General features: G+C 57.9%; 2 protein-coding genes across 5 annotated transcripts in view; one reads left to right on the forward strand and one right to left on the reverse strand.

The window, feature by feature from the left end:
- The window catches only part of ZNF787 (zinc finger protein 787), a 68,452-nt gene that overhangs the window by 37,501 nt on the left and 14,391 nt on the right, over positions 1–16,560 (reverse strand). The window lies entirely within an intron of this gene.
- Positions 766–15,373, forward strand: ZNF444 (zinc finger protein 444). 3 transcript variants are annotated; one of them, XM_033412044.2, is made up of 4 exons: positions 766–880; positions 7,847–8,180; positions 12,639–12,723; positions 14,200–15,373. In XM_033412044.2, the coding sequence occupies exons 1-4, from the start codon at positions 855–857 to the stop codon at positions 14,781–14,783; spliced, it is 1,029 nt and encodes a 342-aa protein (XP_033267935.1). In that variant the 5' UTR covers positions 766–854; the 3' UTR covers positions 14,784–15,373. The 3 variants fall into 3 exon arrangements, with proteins under 3 accessions (XP_033267935.1, XP_012393471.1, XP_033267936.1); XM_012538017.3 differs by lacking the exon at positions 766–880 and adding an exon at positions 912–1,052; XM_033412045.2 differs by lacking the exon at positions 766–880 and adding an exon at positions 2,954–7,248.

Here is a 16,560-nt window from a genome sequence, read left to right on the forward strand (position 1 = left end):
GACGGTGGAGGTGGGAGCGAGGGGAGTGTCCTTCTCACCCTTCCTGCACCGAGGAAACGAGGTGTGGATCAGGCGTTGACTAGCCCTGGGTCCACGCGGCTCCTGGGTCGTCCTCTGGCCTGGAACCGTCTGTGCACGGAGCTCCAACTCATCTTCCCGTTGCTGAAATGGGGAGACTGAGGCCCTGTCCAACGGGGTCACGTCGAGGACTTTCAGGCAGTTCCCTCCCCGACTCAAAGGGGGGTAAACTGAGGCCAGACACCGCGTGCCGGACTCACAGAAAAGATCAGGGCGCCTGGGTCGGCCCCCGGCCCACACTCCCCTGAGGCCGGCAGCCGGCTTACGTTCGGATCGCGCATCAACCTCAGACCGCGCATCAACCTCGGACATCACTGCTTCTGCCCGGGTGGGGGTGGGGTGAAACGCGACCCGTTGTCAAGGAGACGCACCCCGCAGGCCCTGATTGGCGTAGAACTCAGGCCCGGGCCGCCCGCTCCTAGGGTACAGGGGCCCCATTTCCTGGGGGCCGGGAGCCTCCAGCCTCCTCCAGTTTCCACGGCAACGCCGCCATGGCTCCTCCTTCTCCCTTCGCCCACCGGCTCCCACCTTCGGCACGTCTGCGCATGCCCGGGGCCCGCCCGCGCACGGGCCAATGGGAAGACCTACACGTGCATTCTCGGAAATGTAGTCCAAACCCTGGCGCTCTGAAAGGCTATGTTTGCGAGGACCCATAGGCCGCTGGCAGCCCTTCGATGCATCTTGGGAAATGTAGTTCCTGCTCTGGCGGAGCCATTCGGGGACGGGAGTGAGTGGGTCGCCACGGCGAGAGCCAATGGGAATCCACTTTTGCCGCGATGCTTCGTGGGAGATGTAGTTCTGGGTGAAGCCGGCGGCGTAGTTGGGGGAAAGGACCACTGGGTTTCTGGGAGAGTTGGGGGGAGGGGGACAGATGAGTTTGGCGCAAAGCCTGCCGGGGCATGGAGTCCTGGTGAGCTTTGTGCGCATGTGCGAGGTGGCGAGGGGGCTTGGGGGGCCTCGCCCGGGAGAGTGAGGTGAGCGAGGGGGGCAAGGAGGGATTGGAGGGGGCCGGTTGGACGAGCTTTGGGGAGAGGGGGGCTGGAGGCCGGAGGAGGAAGGAACGGGAGGGTTGGGGGAGGGAGTGAAAAGGGGGCCCGAGAAGAAGGGGGAGGGGGAGGGGAGCGTGAACGGGAGGGGGAGGGTCGGGAAGTGGGAGGGGGATGTGGGTCCCGGAGGCGGAGAACGCGGGGGAGAGTTGGAAACTGAGGGGGGGTAGTGGGGGAGGGTCGGGAAGTGGGGGGAGGGGGAGGGGACTCCAGCAGCGGGTGGGCTGGGCCCTGCCGAGGAGTCCGGGGTCGCCGGAAGGACCGGGTCGGAGAGGTTTGCTGGAAGGGGCTCTGGGGGAGGGTCGTGGTCCAGACGTGGGTGGGGTGCAGGTGGTTCACGTAGTGCATGTCTTTACAAGTTGGGTCTCACTTTTGTGGAGTTGTGAGATTCCCGAGGATGAGCTGAATTGTCCTTTCTTTCTTTCTTTCTTTCGGGTGCCCTCCCCCCCCCACTAGCTTGTTGCAAGGGACTAATTTCGTGGGCGTGCAGTGCTTCAAGGCTGTGTTTGCTCTTGTTAACGTGTGAGGCTGCCCTCCTCCCCGTCAGCCCCCATCAGCCTCTTTTATTTGCTATTTTAACCCCTGTTCTTCCTCATACTTGGATTTAATGTGTGTGCTTCTGATCGAAGCTATATCCCTAGCACCTCACCAAGTAACAGTAATAGTAAAGGTTAACTCTGGTTGAAGGCTTGCTTAGCACAGCTGGGTGCTGTTCTCAGCATCTTTGTTTTCCTTACATCTTGAATTCTTACTGCTACTCTTGGGTATGACTTCTCTCCCCATTTTACAACCCGGGAAGGGAGATTTAGTGTGTAAAAGGTTCTATACCTTGTCCTGGGACGACTAGCTGGGAGAGGGCAGGGCTGGGATTTGCTCCAGGGCCCTTTGCTCTGAGTAAATATTTGTTCAGTGGACCGGTGGCTCTTCACCAGGGTCAACTGTGCCTGCCCCCCTCCCACCTCGAGGCACTCTCTGGAGACATTTTTGATTGTCACAGTTGGGGAGATACTGCTGGCATACTGTGGAAGGAGGCCAGGGATGCTGCTAAACACTGTAGGTTGCATAGGATGTCTGCCACACAGAATTGTCCAGCGCTAAATGTCACTAGTGCAGGGGTGGGAAGCCCAGGCGTGGGTCAGCAGGTCTTCACTGAACGCTTACTCTGTGTGGGATGGGGGCTTCTTCTAATTCATGCTCCTAGCAACCCCTGTGGGGAAGGAGTTACTCTTAGATCTGTACTACAGGTGGGGAATTTAAGTCCAGAGAGGGCCCAAGGTCACACCACCGATAAATGGCTGAATTAAAAGCGGAAGCCGGGCAGGCAAGCTCCAGAAGCTGTGTCTCTTTGTTTTTTCCATTTTTTTTTTGCGTTTTTTAAAACTTATTGCAGTTTAGTTGATTTACAATGTTGTGTTAATTTCTGCTGTACAACAAAGTGATTCAGTTATACACATATATACATTCTTTTTTATTTTGTTTTCCATTATGGTTTATCACAGGATATTGAATATAGTCCCTGTGCTCTACAGTAGGACCTTGTTGTTTATCCGTCCTATATATAATAGTGTGCAACTGCTAATCCCAAACTCCCACTCCATCCCTCCCCCACTCCCTTGGCAACCACCAGTCTGTTCTTCCAGAGCCCTGCCTCTTAACCATTAAGTTAATGCAGCAGGCGTGGGCTCTGGATTCGAATCCTGCCTCTCTGTCACTCTCTGCATGTCCATTTCTCTCCTTCGTTACAGTGGGGCTCATCTCCCCAAGTCGCAGGGCTGTTGGGAGGGACGGGTGGGGCAGAGTAAGACACAGGCCTCGTGGTGGTCTCCTGAGGCCTCCAGGGTGCCTGGTGGGGCTGGATGATGCTACCGGGACACACAAAGGCGTGTTACAGTTGCTTTCATGGAGGCAGCACAGAGCACTGTGGCAGCTGCTGGAGCCACTGGCCCTCACTGAATAAGAGGAGTTGCTTTCCACAGCAGAGGGACCTTTTGTGTGTGTGGATGTATTTTGCTTTGTTTCTTCTTGTTTTTTGTCAAACTATAATTGACATATATTCATTTCAAGTATACAACATAACGGTTTGATATTTGTATGTATTGCAAAAGGATGACCACAATAAGTCTAGTTAATATCCATCGCTATACAGAGTTATAGAATTTTTTTTCCATGATGAGAACTTTTTTTTTTTTTTTTTGCGGTACACGGGCCTCTCACTGTTGTGGCCTCTCCCATTGCAGAGCACAGGCTCCAGACGCGCAGGCTCAGCGGCCATGGCTCACGGGCCCAGCCGATCCACGGCATGTGGGATCTTCCCGAACCGGGGTACGAACCCGTGTCCCCTGCATCGGCAGGCGGACTCTCAACCACTGCGCCACCAGGGAAGCCCGATGATGAGAACTTTTAAGAGCTGTTCTCTCAGCAACTTTCTTTTTTTTTAAGATACATATTTTTTAATGCTTTTTAAAAAAAAATTATTTTATTTATTTATTTTTGGCTGTGTTGGGTCTTCGTTGGCACGCGCGGCCTTTCTGTAGTTGCGGCGAGCAGGGGCTGCTCTTCATTGAGGTGTGTGGGCTTCTCATTGCGGTGGCTTCTCTTGTTGCAGAGCACGGGCTCTAGGCGCGTGGGCTTCATTAGTTGCGGCACACGGGCTCAGTAGTTGTGGCTCACAGGCTTAATTGCTCCACGGCATGTGGGATCTTCCCGGGCCAGGGCTCGAACCCATGTCCCCTGCATTGGCAGGCGGATTCTTAACCACTGCGCCACCAGGGAAGCCCAACTTTCAAATATACAACAGAGTATTATTAACTATAGTGGCCAAGTGGTACTTTACATCCCCAGGAATTAGTTCTTTTGTAACTGGGAGTTTGTAAGTTTTGATTCTTTTCACCCATTTTGCCTACCAGCGCCCCCACCCCTGCTTCTGGGAACCACCAATCTGTTCAGTGTATCTATGAGTTTGCTTTATTTTTGTTTTTTTTGGATTGCACATGTAAGGGGAATTATACATTTGCCTTTCTCTATCTGATTTATTTTGTCTTAGCACAATACCCTCGAGGTCCATCCATGTTTTCACAAATAGTAGGATTTCATTCTTTTTTATGGCTGAATAATATTCCATTATATTTATTTATATATGTATTTATATTTGTATATTCCGCTTTATATATATATATACACACACACATATATATATATATATTGCATCTTCTCTGTCCATTTATCCATCAACGACACTTAGGTTGCTTCCATGTCTTGGCGGTTATTGTAAATAATGCTGCTATGAACGTCGGGGTGCGTGTGTTTTTTCAGATTAGTACTTTTGTTTTCTTTGAATACATACCCAGAAGTAGAATTGCTGGATCAAACGGTAGTTCTATTTTTTTTTAACCTATTTTTTTTTAAATTAATTACTTCTTCTTTTTTTTTTTTTTTTTGGCTTGTGTCGGGTCTTTGTTGCTGCGCGCGGGCTTTCTCTAGTTGCAGCGAGCGGGGACTACTCTCTGTTGCATTGCGCGGGCTTCTCATTGCGGTGGCTTCTCGTGTTGCAGAGCACGGGCTCTAGGCGCATGGGCTTCAGTAGTTGTGGCACACGGGCTTGGTAGCTGTGGCTCGTGGGCTCTAGAGTGCAGGCTCTGTAGTTGTGGCACACAGGCTTAGTTGTTCCGTGGCACATGGGATCTTCCAGGACCAGGGATCGAACCCGTGTCCCCTGCATTGGCAGGCGGATTCTTAACCACTGCGCCACCAGGGAAGTCCCCAGTAGTTCTATTTTTAATTTTTTGAGGAACCTCCATAGTGGCTGCATGGAGTGACCTTATTTATCAGTCAGTATGTGCTTTCTCAGGAGCAGCCCCTGAGCTTGGTGACCCTGGGACCCAGGGAAGAGTCCGTCTGGCCCTGCCTCAGGGGCTAACCTTGGACAGCCGAGAGCGTGGGTCCCTGAGGTCACAAGGCCCTTCAGCGTGATTCCCAGGGCCTCACTCACTCAGGTGAGACTCCACTCCTGTCCCAGAGGGATCTTTCTCACAACAGAGCAGGCTTCTCTGTCTCTTTTGAGACTCGGCTCTGGCCCAGGTCTTCTGGGAAATCTTTTCCTGCCGCTGCTGGGCTAGTCAGTCCTTAAATGGAAGGATGGGTGGGTGGAAGGTGATGCTGTGACCAGCTCCAGGGCCAGACAGACGCCAGTGTGAGTTCAGCCCCTGCCACTTATTAGCTGGGTGATTTTGGGCAAGGCCTTCACGTTCTCCATCTGCAAAATGGGGGCAATAATGCTGATCACACAGGACCGGTCATCCTATAAATTTTCTGTCAGTGCCAGCCAGCATGCTGGGCTCTGTGTATGTGGCCTCTTGCCCTTGCAACGCTCAAATTCTAGCAAGGGAAATCAGCGCCCAGATATGGGAAAACCAGATCTTATTAAACGCTGAGATGAAATTAATACGGTGACATGACAGTAACTGTAGGGGAGGGTGTGTAGGTGATTCAGGGAGGCTGTCCAAGGAGGGAAGGATGGCATCTGGGCCTCAGAGGTGAGAAGGAGCCAGCGGAGCAAAGATGGAGGTAGAGAATGGCAGTACCAAGGCCCTGAGGTTGGGCCAGCCTTGAGTCTTAGAAGATCATCAGTGTGTGGCAGACAGGCATGGCTGTGCGCCAGTAAAACTTGACTTAAACAAACAGGCTGCAGGGACTTCCCCGGTGGTCCAGTGGTTAGGACTCTGCCCTTCCAATGCAGGGGGTGCAGGTTCAATCCCTGGTCGGGGAACTAAGATCCCACATACCACACAGTGTGGGAAAAAACAAACAAGCAAACAAGAAAACACAAAGCAAAACCCAGGCTGCAGGCCAGTGGCTCCTGAAGGTTTTAAACTCAGGACCCCTTTATACTTTAGAATTTTTTTGAAGACCCCCCACAAAGCACTTTTGCTTACAGGAATTACATTTATTGGTATGTGTCATGTTAGAAATTAAAGCTGAGAAAATTTCAAAATATTAATGCATTTAGAAATTGCAGTAATCAACTTTCCATATGTTAAGATTTAAATTACACTTTTTTTCTTAATTTTTTTTTATTTGTGTGTAGTTGATTTACAATGTTGTGTTAGTTTCAGGTGTACAGCAAGGTGAGTCCATTATACATGCATATATAGCCACTCTTTTTCAGATTCTAGTCCCATATAGGTCATTACAGAGTATTGAGTACAGTTCCCTGTGCTATACAGTAGGTTCTTATTAGTTATATATTCTATATATAGTAGTGTGTATATGTCAGTCCCAATCTCCCGATTTATCCCCCCCCAGCAAATGACAGTTTATTTTATTTATTTTTTAAAAATAACACTTTTTAAATGAAAAATAACCATGTTTCCCCAAACGAAAAGCTGGAAACGTGGCATCATTGTCTTGCACATCTCAGTGTCTGACTTGAACAGCTGGGTTCTCCCATCTGCCTCTGCTCGCAGCCTGTGGCCTCTGGAAGGCCCCAGCATACACTCAGGAGAGAATGACAGTGAAAGAGGCTGGGAACCTGTGTTAGGAAAATAGTTCTGACCTCGAGGTACCCCCCGGAAGGATCTTGGGGATCCCAGGGGTCCCCAGGCCATTCGAGGACCACAGTTCTAGGCCGGGGTTTCTTAGGGGCTGGGTCTTTCTCTGCTGGGGGGCCATCCTGTGCACTGTAGGGTCCTTAGCAGCACCCCCAGCCTCCACCCACCGGATGCCAGCAGCACCCCCACCCCCATACAACGAGACCTTTCTAGATGCCTCCCCGGGGTAACGTCACCCCTGGTCGAGAGCCACTGCTTTGCGTCATCCCACGACTGAAGCCACTGCACGTCTGTTTCCTCCTTCAGGAAGGGGAGGAGGAAGTGGAGGGCACACGGCTTCCTGGGGGCGCCGGGGCGCAGGTCTTACAAAAGGAGAATGGGGAGAACGGATAAGGGGGGCCTCTTGCAGTCTCTCGCGTTTCCCTGTACGCAGACGTGATTGGGGGCCCCTGAGCATCGTGGCCTGCTGGGCGGCCGTGACAACACCACCGACCAGGCAGCTTCAACAGCAGACATTTATTCCTCGCAGTTCTGGAGGTTGGGCGTCGGGGATCAGGTGCAGCCAGACTCGGTGTCTGGTGAGGGCCTCTTCCCGGCTTGCAGACGGCTGCTTCCTGCTGTGTCCTCTCACTCAGGGGAGACAGATCTCCTCTTCCTACGAAGACGTTAGTCCTGTAGGAGCCCGGTCTGATAACCTCATTTAGTCTTAATTTCCTCCTAAAAGCCCCATCTCTAAATACATTTGGGGTTAGAGCTTCCACATATGAACCTGGTGGGGGGTACGGACGGACATAGTTCTGTGCACACTGGCTAGTAAGGAAGAGATTGGGGGGGCTTGGAGCAAGCATCCTAGGGTGTCTGCCTCGGGGACGTGGGTTGGGACGTAACCAGGCATCGATGGTGGTGATGACAGCTCACATTTTCTCGAGCATGTGCTACGTGCAGGGATCCGTTCTAAGATCTTGGTGCGCGGGGAGGCTGCGGGGCTAGAGGGAGGACAGGGAGGCCACACGAGGCCGGCGAGCGTGGCGCCGCCGCCGCTCCTGGGTGGGCGTGGGCGGTGCGCACGCATGCACGCACGGAGCGTGGTTTTCGACCCCATGCCCATGGCAGAGGCAGGGGCTTCCGGGGGATGGCCGGAGTTGGGTTCTCACCGCTACCCTTCGCCCCCGACAGGCGCTGCTGTCCCGCCGGCCCCATGGAGGCCCCGGCCGCCCAGCCTGTGAAGCAGGAGTGCCGGGCCGCCGAGGGCCTGACCCTGGACTCGCCGTGGCACCGCTTCCGCCACTTCCACCTGGGCGACGCCCCGGGCCCCCGCGAGGCGCTGGGCCTGCTGCGCGCCTTGTGCCGGGACTGGCTGCGGCCCGAGGTGCACACCAAGGAGCAGATGCTGGAGCTACTGGTGCTGGAGCAGTTCCTGAGCGCCCTGCCCGCTGACCTCCAGGCCTGGGTGTGCAGCCGGCGGCCCCAGAGCGGGGAGGAGGCCGTGGCCCTGCTGGAGGAGCTCTGGGTGAGCGGAGGCGGCTGGCGGGAGGGGCCTGCATCGCCGCGTCCCCCCACCCCGGGCCTGCCGTCTGCCTTCCCCAGGGCCGGGGGTCCTCAGCTCCACACTGAGACAAACACAACAGGCTCCATGGGACCCTGAGGTCCAGGGTGTGGTCGAGTCGGGTGGGAAGGTCAGGCCAGTGAGGACGTTTAGAGGGACTGTACACAAGCCCACCCTCCTGATGCTCAGTGCAAGTTCGGGGTCCCCGGGACCACCCTCAGGTCTCACAGCTCAGTGGAAGGACTCAGAGCTCCATCCTGCGCACAGCTGTGGCTGGTCACAGAGGAAGGACACAGATTAAATCAGTCGAGGAGGGGGCAGCAGGGCAGGGTCCAGGAGGGTTCCTCCCAGGGGATTCGTGGGCGGTGCCACCTCCTGGCGACAACGTGTGCAAGACACAGGGAGCATCACCAACCAGGGTGCTCCCCGCACCTCCGCGCCTGGAGGTGTTGGGGCTCCGGCCCCCGCGAAAGGCTGAGCGGATACCGTGTGGCCCAGAGCCTTCACATGAATTACGCTGTTGGAGTGTCCAACACGGCCCAAGGCCCCTGGCAGGAGGATGTGCTGAGTGAGGGCTCAGCGGTTCCCCTCCCAGCAGCTGAGGGCAAAGGCCAGACCTCTCTCTGGGTAAGGTCGGCCCTTGGCTGCACCCCAGGGGTCGGCGGACTGCAGCCTGAGGGCCATATCTGCCAGCCTCGGGGGCTGTGGTGTGACACAGCCTCACGGGGCCACGGCCTCACCATCCACTCTCCCGGGGGCAGAGCTGAGCAGTCGCGACAGGGACCAGAGGGCCCGCAGAGCCGAAAACCTTTGCCCCCTGGCCTTTGCAGGGAAAAGCCTGGGCACTGGGCAGGTACCAGGTGATTCGCGTGTGCAGAGTTCGGGGGTCCCAGGACCACCCCCGGGTTCAGTCGTTCATGGGAAGTACTCAGAGCTCGAGGAAAGCTGCTGTTCATCACAGTGAAAGGACACAGATTAAAATCGGCCGAGGGAGCAGGCGGATGGGGCAGGGAGACCCTCACGGAGCTTCCTCGCCCCGGGTCACGTGGACGGCATGAGTATTGCCAACCAGGGGGCCTCCCCAGCCTCTGTAGACATGGCTTCCCAATCGGGGAGGCTGACCTTAATCGCAGGTCCGTCTGAAGGTCAAGCCGATACAGCAGGGCCAAGCCTCCCCCAGATCGCACTATCAGCATGGCCTGCCTGTCCCCATGCAGTCCTGAGGAGTGGGCACTGGAGGCTATCATCCTCTCCATTTCAGAGGTGAAGGTATGAGGCTCAGAGAAGTCGAGTGACTTGCCCAAGGTCACACAGCCAGTTGGGGGGGGTGAGAGGAACAGAACCCATGTGCTGTGGCCTGAGATCCCTGCCTCTGTCCCCTGCTGGGTGCCAACACCTGGCCCAGCATCTTCCTGGGGATGGGGCTCAGCCTTGGCACAGTCCAGCATCCTGTGCCTGTGACCCGGAACCAGAGAGCCCGCAGGCCACCTGCAGGCCCCCCTCCCCACCTCCACCCCCCCGAGCAGTAGAAAGTTCCCAGGCTTGTGTGCCTGGGAATCGCAGGGTGGCCGGTCAGTGCAGCTTCCCAGGCTCCACTCCGGGGTGAGCCAGCCCGCGTCCTGCTCCCACCCTGCCTGCACACCGGCAGGCATCACCTGGGGTTACTGGGCCCCACTGAGGCCAGGGAGCTGGGAGCTCGGCGTCCGCCAGTCTGAGCGGGGTCTCCTGGTGAGACCATGTGCTGCCCACCTCCCCCCACAACTGACCCCCCCGTGGGAAGTAACTCGCTTGGGCCCCCCAAGCAGGTCTGTGGCTGGAGGCGCCCAGGACCCAGGTGGCCCCGTGCCAGCCCCACCCCACACCTCGGCACGCCCTTGTCTTGACCCTCTTCCTCGAGGAGCATGTCCTGAGCCATTGGAGCGAAGGCAGGTGGTTGGACACCTCCATCCCTCTGTCCGTGCACTTGCTCAGTGTCCATTGAGGGCTGCGGTGAGAGGCTCCGGGGGTCGGGACCCTCTGAGGTGGTGGGGTTGTAAAATGGTGCAGCCGCGGTGGGGGGCAGTCTGGCAGTTCCTCGGGTTGAACGTGGAGCGGCCACGTGGGCCAGCAGCCCCACTCCTGTGTGTGAACCCAGAGAAGTGAAAACACGTCCACACATACCTCACATGCGATACGACCTGAGTGGTAGCAAGTCAGCGTCACTTGTAACAGCCAAAAAGTGAAAACAACCCTCACATCCACCGGCTGGTGAGTGGATCAACAGAACGCGGCCTGTCCACGCAGCAGGACACCACTCAGCCATAGAGGCGTGAAGCCCTGACGGGCTACACCGTGGGCGAACATCAAAAACACAAGGAAAACATGAAAGAAGCCGGTCACAAGGACTTTCCGTTGCATGGTTCCGTTGCCGTGAGATTCGCAGAAGAGGCAGGTCTATAGAGGTGGGGAGCAGATTAGCGGTTCCCGGAGGCTGGCGGGGAGGAAATGGGGAGTGACTGCTGACAGGGACGGGGTACGGGGGCTGGGGGTGATAAAAATATTCTCGAATCCATTGTGGTAATGGTTGCACAACGGAATGTACCAAAAACCGGGGAATTGCAATTTAAGTGGGTGAATTCTCTGGCATATGAGTCATGTCGCGATAAAGCTGCTGTTTATAAAAAGATTGGTGCCAGGCTCAGCACAGAAGTGGGACAGGCCAGTCCCCGCCCTCCTGGAGCGTGCGAGCCAGGCAGCTCCAATGGGAGGCCGACCAGGCCTTTTGCAGGGAAAATGACCATACCAACTCTTCCCGACATCTGAAGAGGAAGGAACGTCCCAGCTCATTCTACAGGGCCAGCGTTTTCCTGGTACCAAAACCAAGGAAAGACAACTGTAGGCCTTCTTCCTTAATCTCAAAATAATGATGTTGAGTGAAAGAAACTAGACCCTCCCCCCCGAAGAAGTACCGATTTACTGTATGGCTCTATGAACATGAAGTCCTAGAAGACAGAGACCACTGTATCGTGCCGGGAAGCCCATCAGTGGTTGCCCTGCTGGAGGGAAGGGGGGAGGTTACGGATGTGCACAGGGAAGCTCACGAAGCCACGAGCACATACGCACGTGGAACTCGGGTCGTGTGCCGTGAACCATGTGCATTCACTGTACGCGTGTCACGCTTCGGTGAAGCTGCTGGGAGTGCAGTGTGGAGGGTACCAGGATGGGGGCGCCCTTGAGCCTGCGGGAGGTGGCAGAGCCGGCGCTTGGCCAGGGCCTGCAGGGTGTGTAGGAGGGCAGGCCGGGCACGGGTGGGAATGGGGCTCCAGGCAGAGGGAAGAGCGCGTGCAGAAGCGTGGGGCTCTGAGCGCCTGGCACACCCAGGACACCATTGGCCCTTTGCTGTTGCCTGGGCTTGGAGGTGCAGGCGGGGCCCCGGGCAGAGGTAGGAGCTGAGCACGTGGCAGTGACCAGGCCACAGCAGACGCGAGTGACGTGGCAGCACCTGCGTTGCCGTAACGCCCTGAGCCACACTAGTGTGCTGCAGTAGCAAGGTGACCGCGTGGATTCTCCCACCACCACCAGACAAGGTGGGCACTTAGGGATTCCTAACGACGAGCTTTCATAAAAGGCCCTGGAAGCTTCCTACCATCTGCTCGCCAGCTGGCAGAATTGTCGGCATCTGCAGCCTAATAGCTGCTTGGGTCCAAAAGCACTGAAACAAGTGAAACGTGAGAAGCGGGGTTGAGTGCCTGTAACCCCTGACAGCTCTTCCTCATCAGCACCAGGAGAATTCTGGTCTTTTCCTGGAGGCATGGGCTCGAGGAACAATGAGAAAGAGTATAAGGGAACCAGAGTAGTGTGAAGCTGCTTTTTAAACCACTGGTCTGGCTGGCGCCATGCTGCTTGGAGCTGTCCACCGGCTGAGCTGGGAGAAGTTCCCTTCTCAACTTCCTTTATTTTTTGCTGAGTTAAAAGTAGCTTCTCTGTTTTCCTTCTGCATTTTGTCGAGGAGTTTGCAAAAGGCATTAAAAAGCTAAAATAAGATTCAAAGCAGGTGCATCAGTTATCTGCTGTGTAACAAATCGCACCAAACTTAGTGGCTCAGAACAGTAAACATTTGTCATCTCAGGCAGCTTCTGTGGGTCAGGAGTTTGGGGCAGTGCTGGCTGAAGGTCTCTCACGAGGTTGCATTTAAGACCTACTGGGGCTGTCCTCACCTGGAGGCTGGCCCAGGGCTGGAGGATCTGATCCTGAGGCGGCTCCCGCACGCGGTGGTCAGCTGGAGGCCTCCGTCCCCGCCACATGGGCCTCTCCGTGGGGTGGCCGAGCACCCTCCAGCTTGGCAGCTGGCTTCCCCCGGAGCGAGCGGTAGGACTGAGAGGGAGAGAAGTAGAGACTGTGGCTCAGGTTGCTCAGTTGGGGTTGTGGTATCTCTGGTTTCAGGGACCAGCAATGAGGGCACCTCGGGATGCGGCAGAAGGCTCCGGGGTCGGCGTGGGAAAGGAAGACGGTGGGGTAACGCCCTCAGGTGAGCAGCTTACTCCTTCCCCACAGCGCTCCCAGCCCCGGGGGGCCCTCTCCTGTCCGCCCTTTATTTGTCCAGTGAACATCCCTGCTGTGAGCCAGGCCCCGTGCTGGCACCAGGACGGGAGCTGAATCAGACACGCCGTGCTCTGGAGGGCACGGCGAGTGGGGGGTCAGACAGGACAGCGAGCGCCCATGATGCGCCAGGCGTGGTCCCGCCAGCTCGCCAGAATCCCGCGCCCGCCCTTCAGATCCCCGGCGTCATCAGCTACCTTTTGTAGCTGCAGGAACCCAGACCCAGAGCAGTGAAATAACTCACCCAGGTTCGGGTGCCGGCCAAGCCAGGGTTGCACCCCGGCAGCCTGACCCCAGAGCCTTTGAGCCCCAGTTCTTCGCGTGGCGAGACCTCCTGCAGTCATGCTCCTCCTGACCCAGGCACTGTGCAGGACTCTCTTCTCATTGGCCAGCCTGGAGCCGAAGCCCCGGCCGGGAGCTGGGGAAGGTGCTGGCTCCACCCCGACCACAGGCATTAGGGTGAGGAAGGGAGAATCAGATTGAATCTCGTCAAAGCGGGGAACAGACCCGGGAGGCAAAACCCGAGGATGCCCACCAGAGGCAGAAAGGTGACTCTGGTAGCCGGCCTGGACTCAGGCGCCTCGAGACCCGGTGGGGGAGGGTGGCGCTCACCTTGTGCCAGGGCTGTGGCTGGAGAGGACGGAGGAGCTGAGGATCATCTCTGAGGCCACGTGTAGAGGTGTCAGGATGGGGGCCCTTCTGATGACATCATCAGGACCTGTAGAGCCCGGGTCGGCGGGGGGGGGGGGTGGGGTGCCTGTGGACCTCCAGAGGGGCGTGGGTCGGAGAGGGAGCAGCGCTGGGACGGTGACTGGGAACCCGAGGCAGTGCCCTCTTATGCCCCTCAACGGGGACCACAGCGGGGGCGGAATGAGACGGCACACCAACGTGCTCGGCACTGTGCCGGCACAGAGGGAGAGACTAACAGGTTTTTATCACACCCGTCCTAGTGTGACACCTAAAGGTTGCTTATCTCCTTGGAATTCCATAGAGCAGTTTGGAAACCTGAAGAAAGGAAATGTGTGGTTCATCCACCCACCCGACTTATCCATCCCCACTTACCCACCCGTGCACCCACGCATCCATCCATCACCCAATCCATCCACTCCAACATCCGTCTACACACTCTCATTTACCACTTACCTACCTGTCGATTTCCTCCTCCCGTCCATCCACCCATCCATTCGTTTATTGGGCACTCTGCACCAGGCCCTGTGCGGTACGGGGACCCAGGGATGAATCAGAAGCTGGCGGACAACGCTCTTCCCTCCCGGAGGGCTCCCTGGCATTAAGCGTTCCCCTCCTGCCCCGGGACCACCCCTCTAGGCAGGACACGGGCCGCCCTTGCGGCCTTCCCTTGCCCGGCTGTGCCCTGCACCCGCCCTGACTGCACCTTTGCCTGCAGGAGACGCGGCCCCCGGGGCTGAGGAACTGGCGACGGGGGACGCCCAGGCCGCGCGCCCTTACAAGCAGGAGCCGGGCAGCCCCCAGCCAGCGCCACCGCCCCCACCGGCGCCCGGCCTGCCCGCCTTCCTGGCGGCCCCGGGCTCTGCGTCCTGCCCCGAGTGCGGCAAGGCCTCGCTGAAGCCGGCGCATCTGCTGCGCCATCGGCAGAGCCACTCGGGCGAGAAGCCGCACGCCTGCCCCGAGTGCGGCAAGGCCTTCCGGCGCAAGGAGCACCTGCGGCGCCACCGCGGCACGCACCCCGGCGGCCCGGGTCCGGCCCTGCGCCCGCTGCCTGCGCGCGAGAAGCCACACGCCTGCTGCGAGTGCGGCAAGACCTTCTACTGGCGCGAGCACCTGGTGCGCCACCGCAAGACGCACTCGGGCGCGCGGCCGTTCGCTTGCTGGGAGTGCGGCAAGGGCTTCGGGCGCCGCGAGCACGTGCTGCGCCACCAGCGCATCCACGGGCGCGCGGCGGGCGCGGGCGGGGCGGCGGCGCCGGGCCCCGAAGGCGGGGGTCCCTTCCCGCCCTGGCCGCTGGGGTAGCCCCCGCCCCGCCGTGCAACCCCTCCCGTCCCTCACCGGCTCCTCTGCCCCCTGTCTCTCTCCTCCACCGGCCCCTCCTTTGTCCGAACCTCCTGGTGCCCTAGAGCTTTCTGTTCCTTACCAACTCTCACTTTATGTCCCAAACCTCACTCCTGTTCGGATCTCACGCCGTCCTCGTCCTCGCAGTCTCTCCCGCCTATAGAAGGAGACTCCGCAGTCCTTCCCTCTCCCGGGTGGGGGGCAGGACTGGCCAGGAGCAGCAGGCGGGGCCCCTGGTCTAGAGGAGGCTGGAGGAAGGGGACTGGGTCTTGTTCCCAGGAGACACCCCCCAGGACGGAGTGGAGGACGGCTCTGACAGGACACCCCCCCAGGAGGCACTCCCTCCCCAGGAGGCACCCCCCAGGGCGGAGTCGGGGACGGCTCCGCCAGGACAGACCTGGGTTCTGGCAGTGGGCTCCCTGGTCTGGCTTGTCTCTCTGCGAGCCAGAAGGCATGGGATGGACAGAGATGCCTGCCCGTGGGAAGCGTGTCGGAGACGACAGTTCACCAGCATCTGGAGAGTAATAAAGCCACTGATAAGTTGTGCAGACCCCAAGTGCCCTGCGTTCTGTCCTGGGGGCCGCCCTCCCCAAGCTGCCCAGGATGGGAGGGGCATTGTGGGCCCCACCTCAGACCTTCCCAGCTGGCAGGGCCCTGGGCCCAGGGGGCTGGTTCCTTGTCCTTGAGCCTAGAGATGAGATGAACCCCGTGAGAGGTGACAAGAGATGAGTTCTCGTGGGGTCTGCACTGTGGGGGAAACGCAGGCACACGCCACCTTATGGAGCCCACTCACTGCCCCAGGAGCAGGTCTCGCTGCTTCCACCGCACACAGGCCGGACTCAGCCCAGCACCCAACGGCTTGGGTTGGAGTCTTGGCCTTAACAGCTCCCAGGCTCCATGATCTCAGGCCCCTGAGAAGGGGCCCATTCTGGAAACTAAATGACGGAATGACGGCAAACGCTTGCACTGCCAGGCCAGCAGAAGCAGTGAGCACCGAGGGCACCTTTAGTGGCAGGGCTGTCCTTCCACACTCGAGGTCCATGTGGCCATGTCCATAGCAGAGGAAGCCGGCTTCAAGAGGCCACGTCATCTGCTGCAGGACCTCACAAGGGAGCTGGCAGGAGCACAAGGCAGGAGAGTGGAGGTGTCAGGCCATGGGGCTGGGGGCTGAAGACTGGGTCTGACAAGAGCGTGCCATGCGCCAGCCCCTCTTTCAAGCACGTAAAGCCATCAGGTCTTTTAATCGTCATAACCCAAGGAGGCAAGCACTGTGGTTACTCCCGTCATGCAGATGAGGGGCCCAAGTTATCGAAAGGCTGCGTGGTTGGGCCGCAGTCGCAGATCTGAGCTGGGTGTCTGGCCCCGGCGTCCTGATGTCTGCTCATCACCCAGCAATAATACTTAGTCCAGCTCCTACCGTGGCTCAGGGGCCCCAGCCTCTGCCGCCAGCACAACCGTGGCTTGGGCTTGTTAAGCCTCCATCCCTGACCTCCGTCTGGGGACCTCCTACCCCAACACACTGCATCCATCAGTGTGGACGGTCCCTCGAGATGTCCCACCCCCTCCACCTTTGTGTCACTGGGGATCACAGTGCTGGATGAGCCTCGGGCATGGTAGGGGTTGGAGGGGGAGAAAACACCTCCGACAGCTGGGAAGATGAAGACAGCTGGGAAGATGAAGAGCTCTGACAGCCGGAGGTTCGCCTGTTTCCACGCAGGTACCACCCCCATCTGTTGCA

The sequence above is a fragment of the Orcinus orca genome, chromosome 20, assembly GCF_937001465.1.
Source record: "Orcinus orca chromosome 20, mOrcOrc1.1, whole genome shotgun sequence".
In the NCBI taxonomy this organism is placed as follows: domain Eukaryota; kingdom Metazoa; phylum Chordata; class Mammalia; order Artiodactyla; family Delphinidae; genus Orcinus; species Orcinus orca.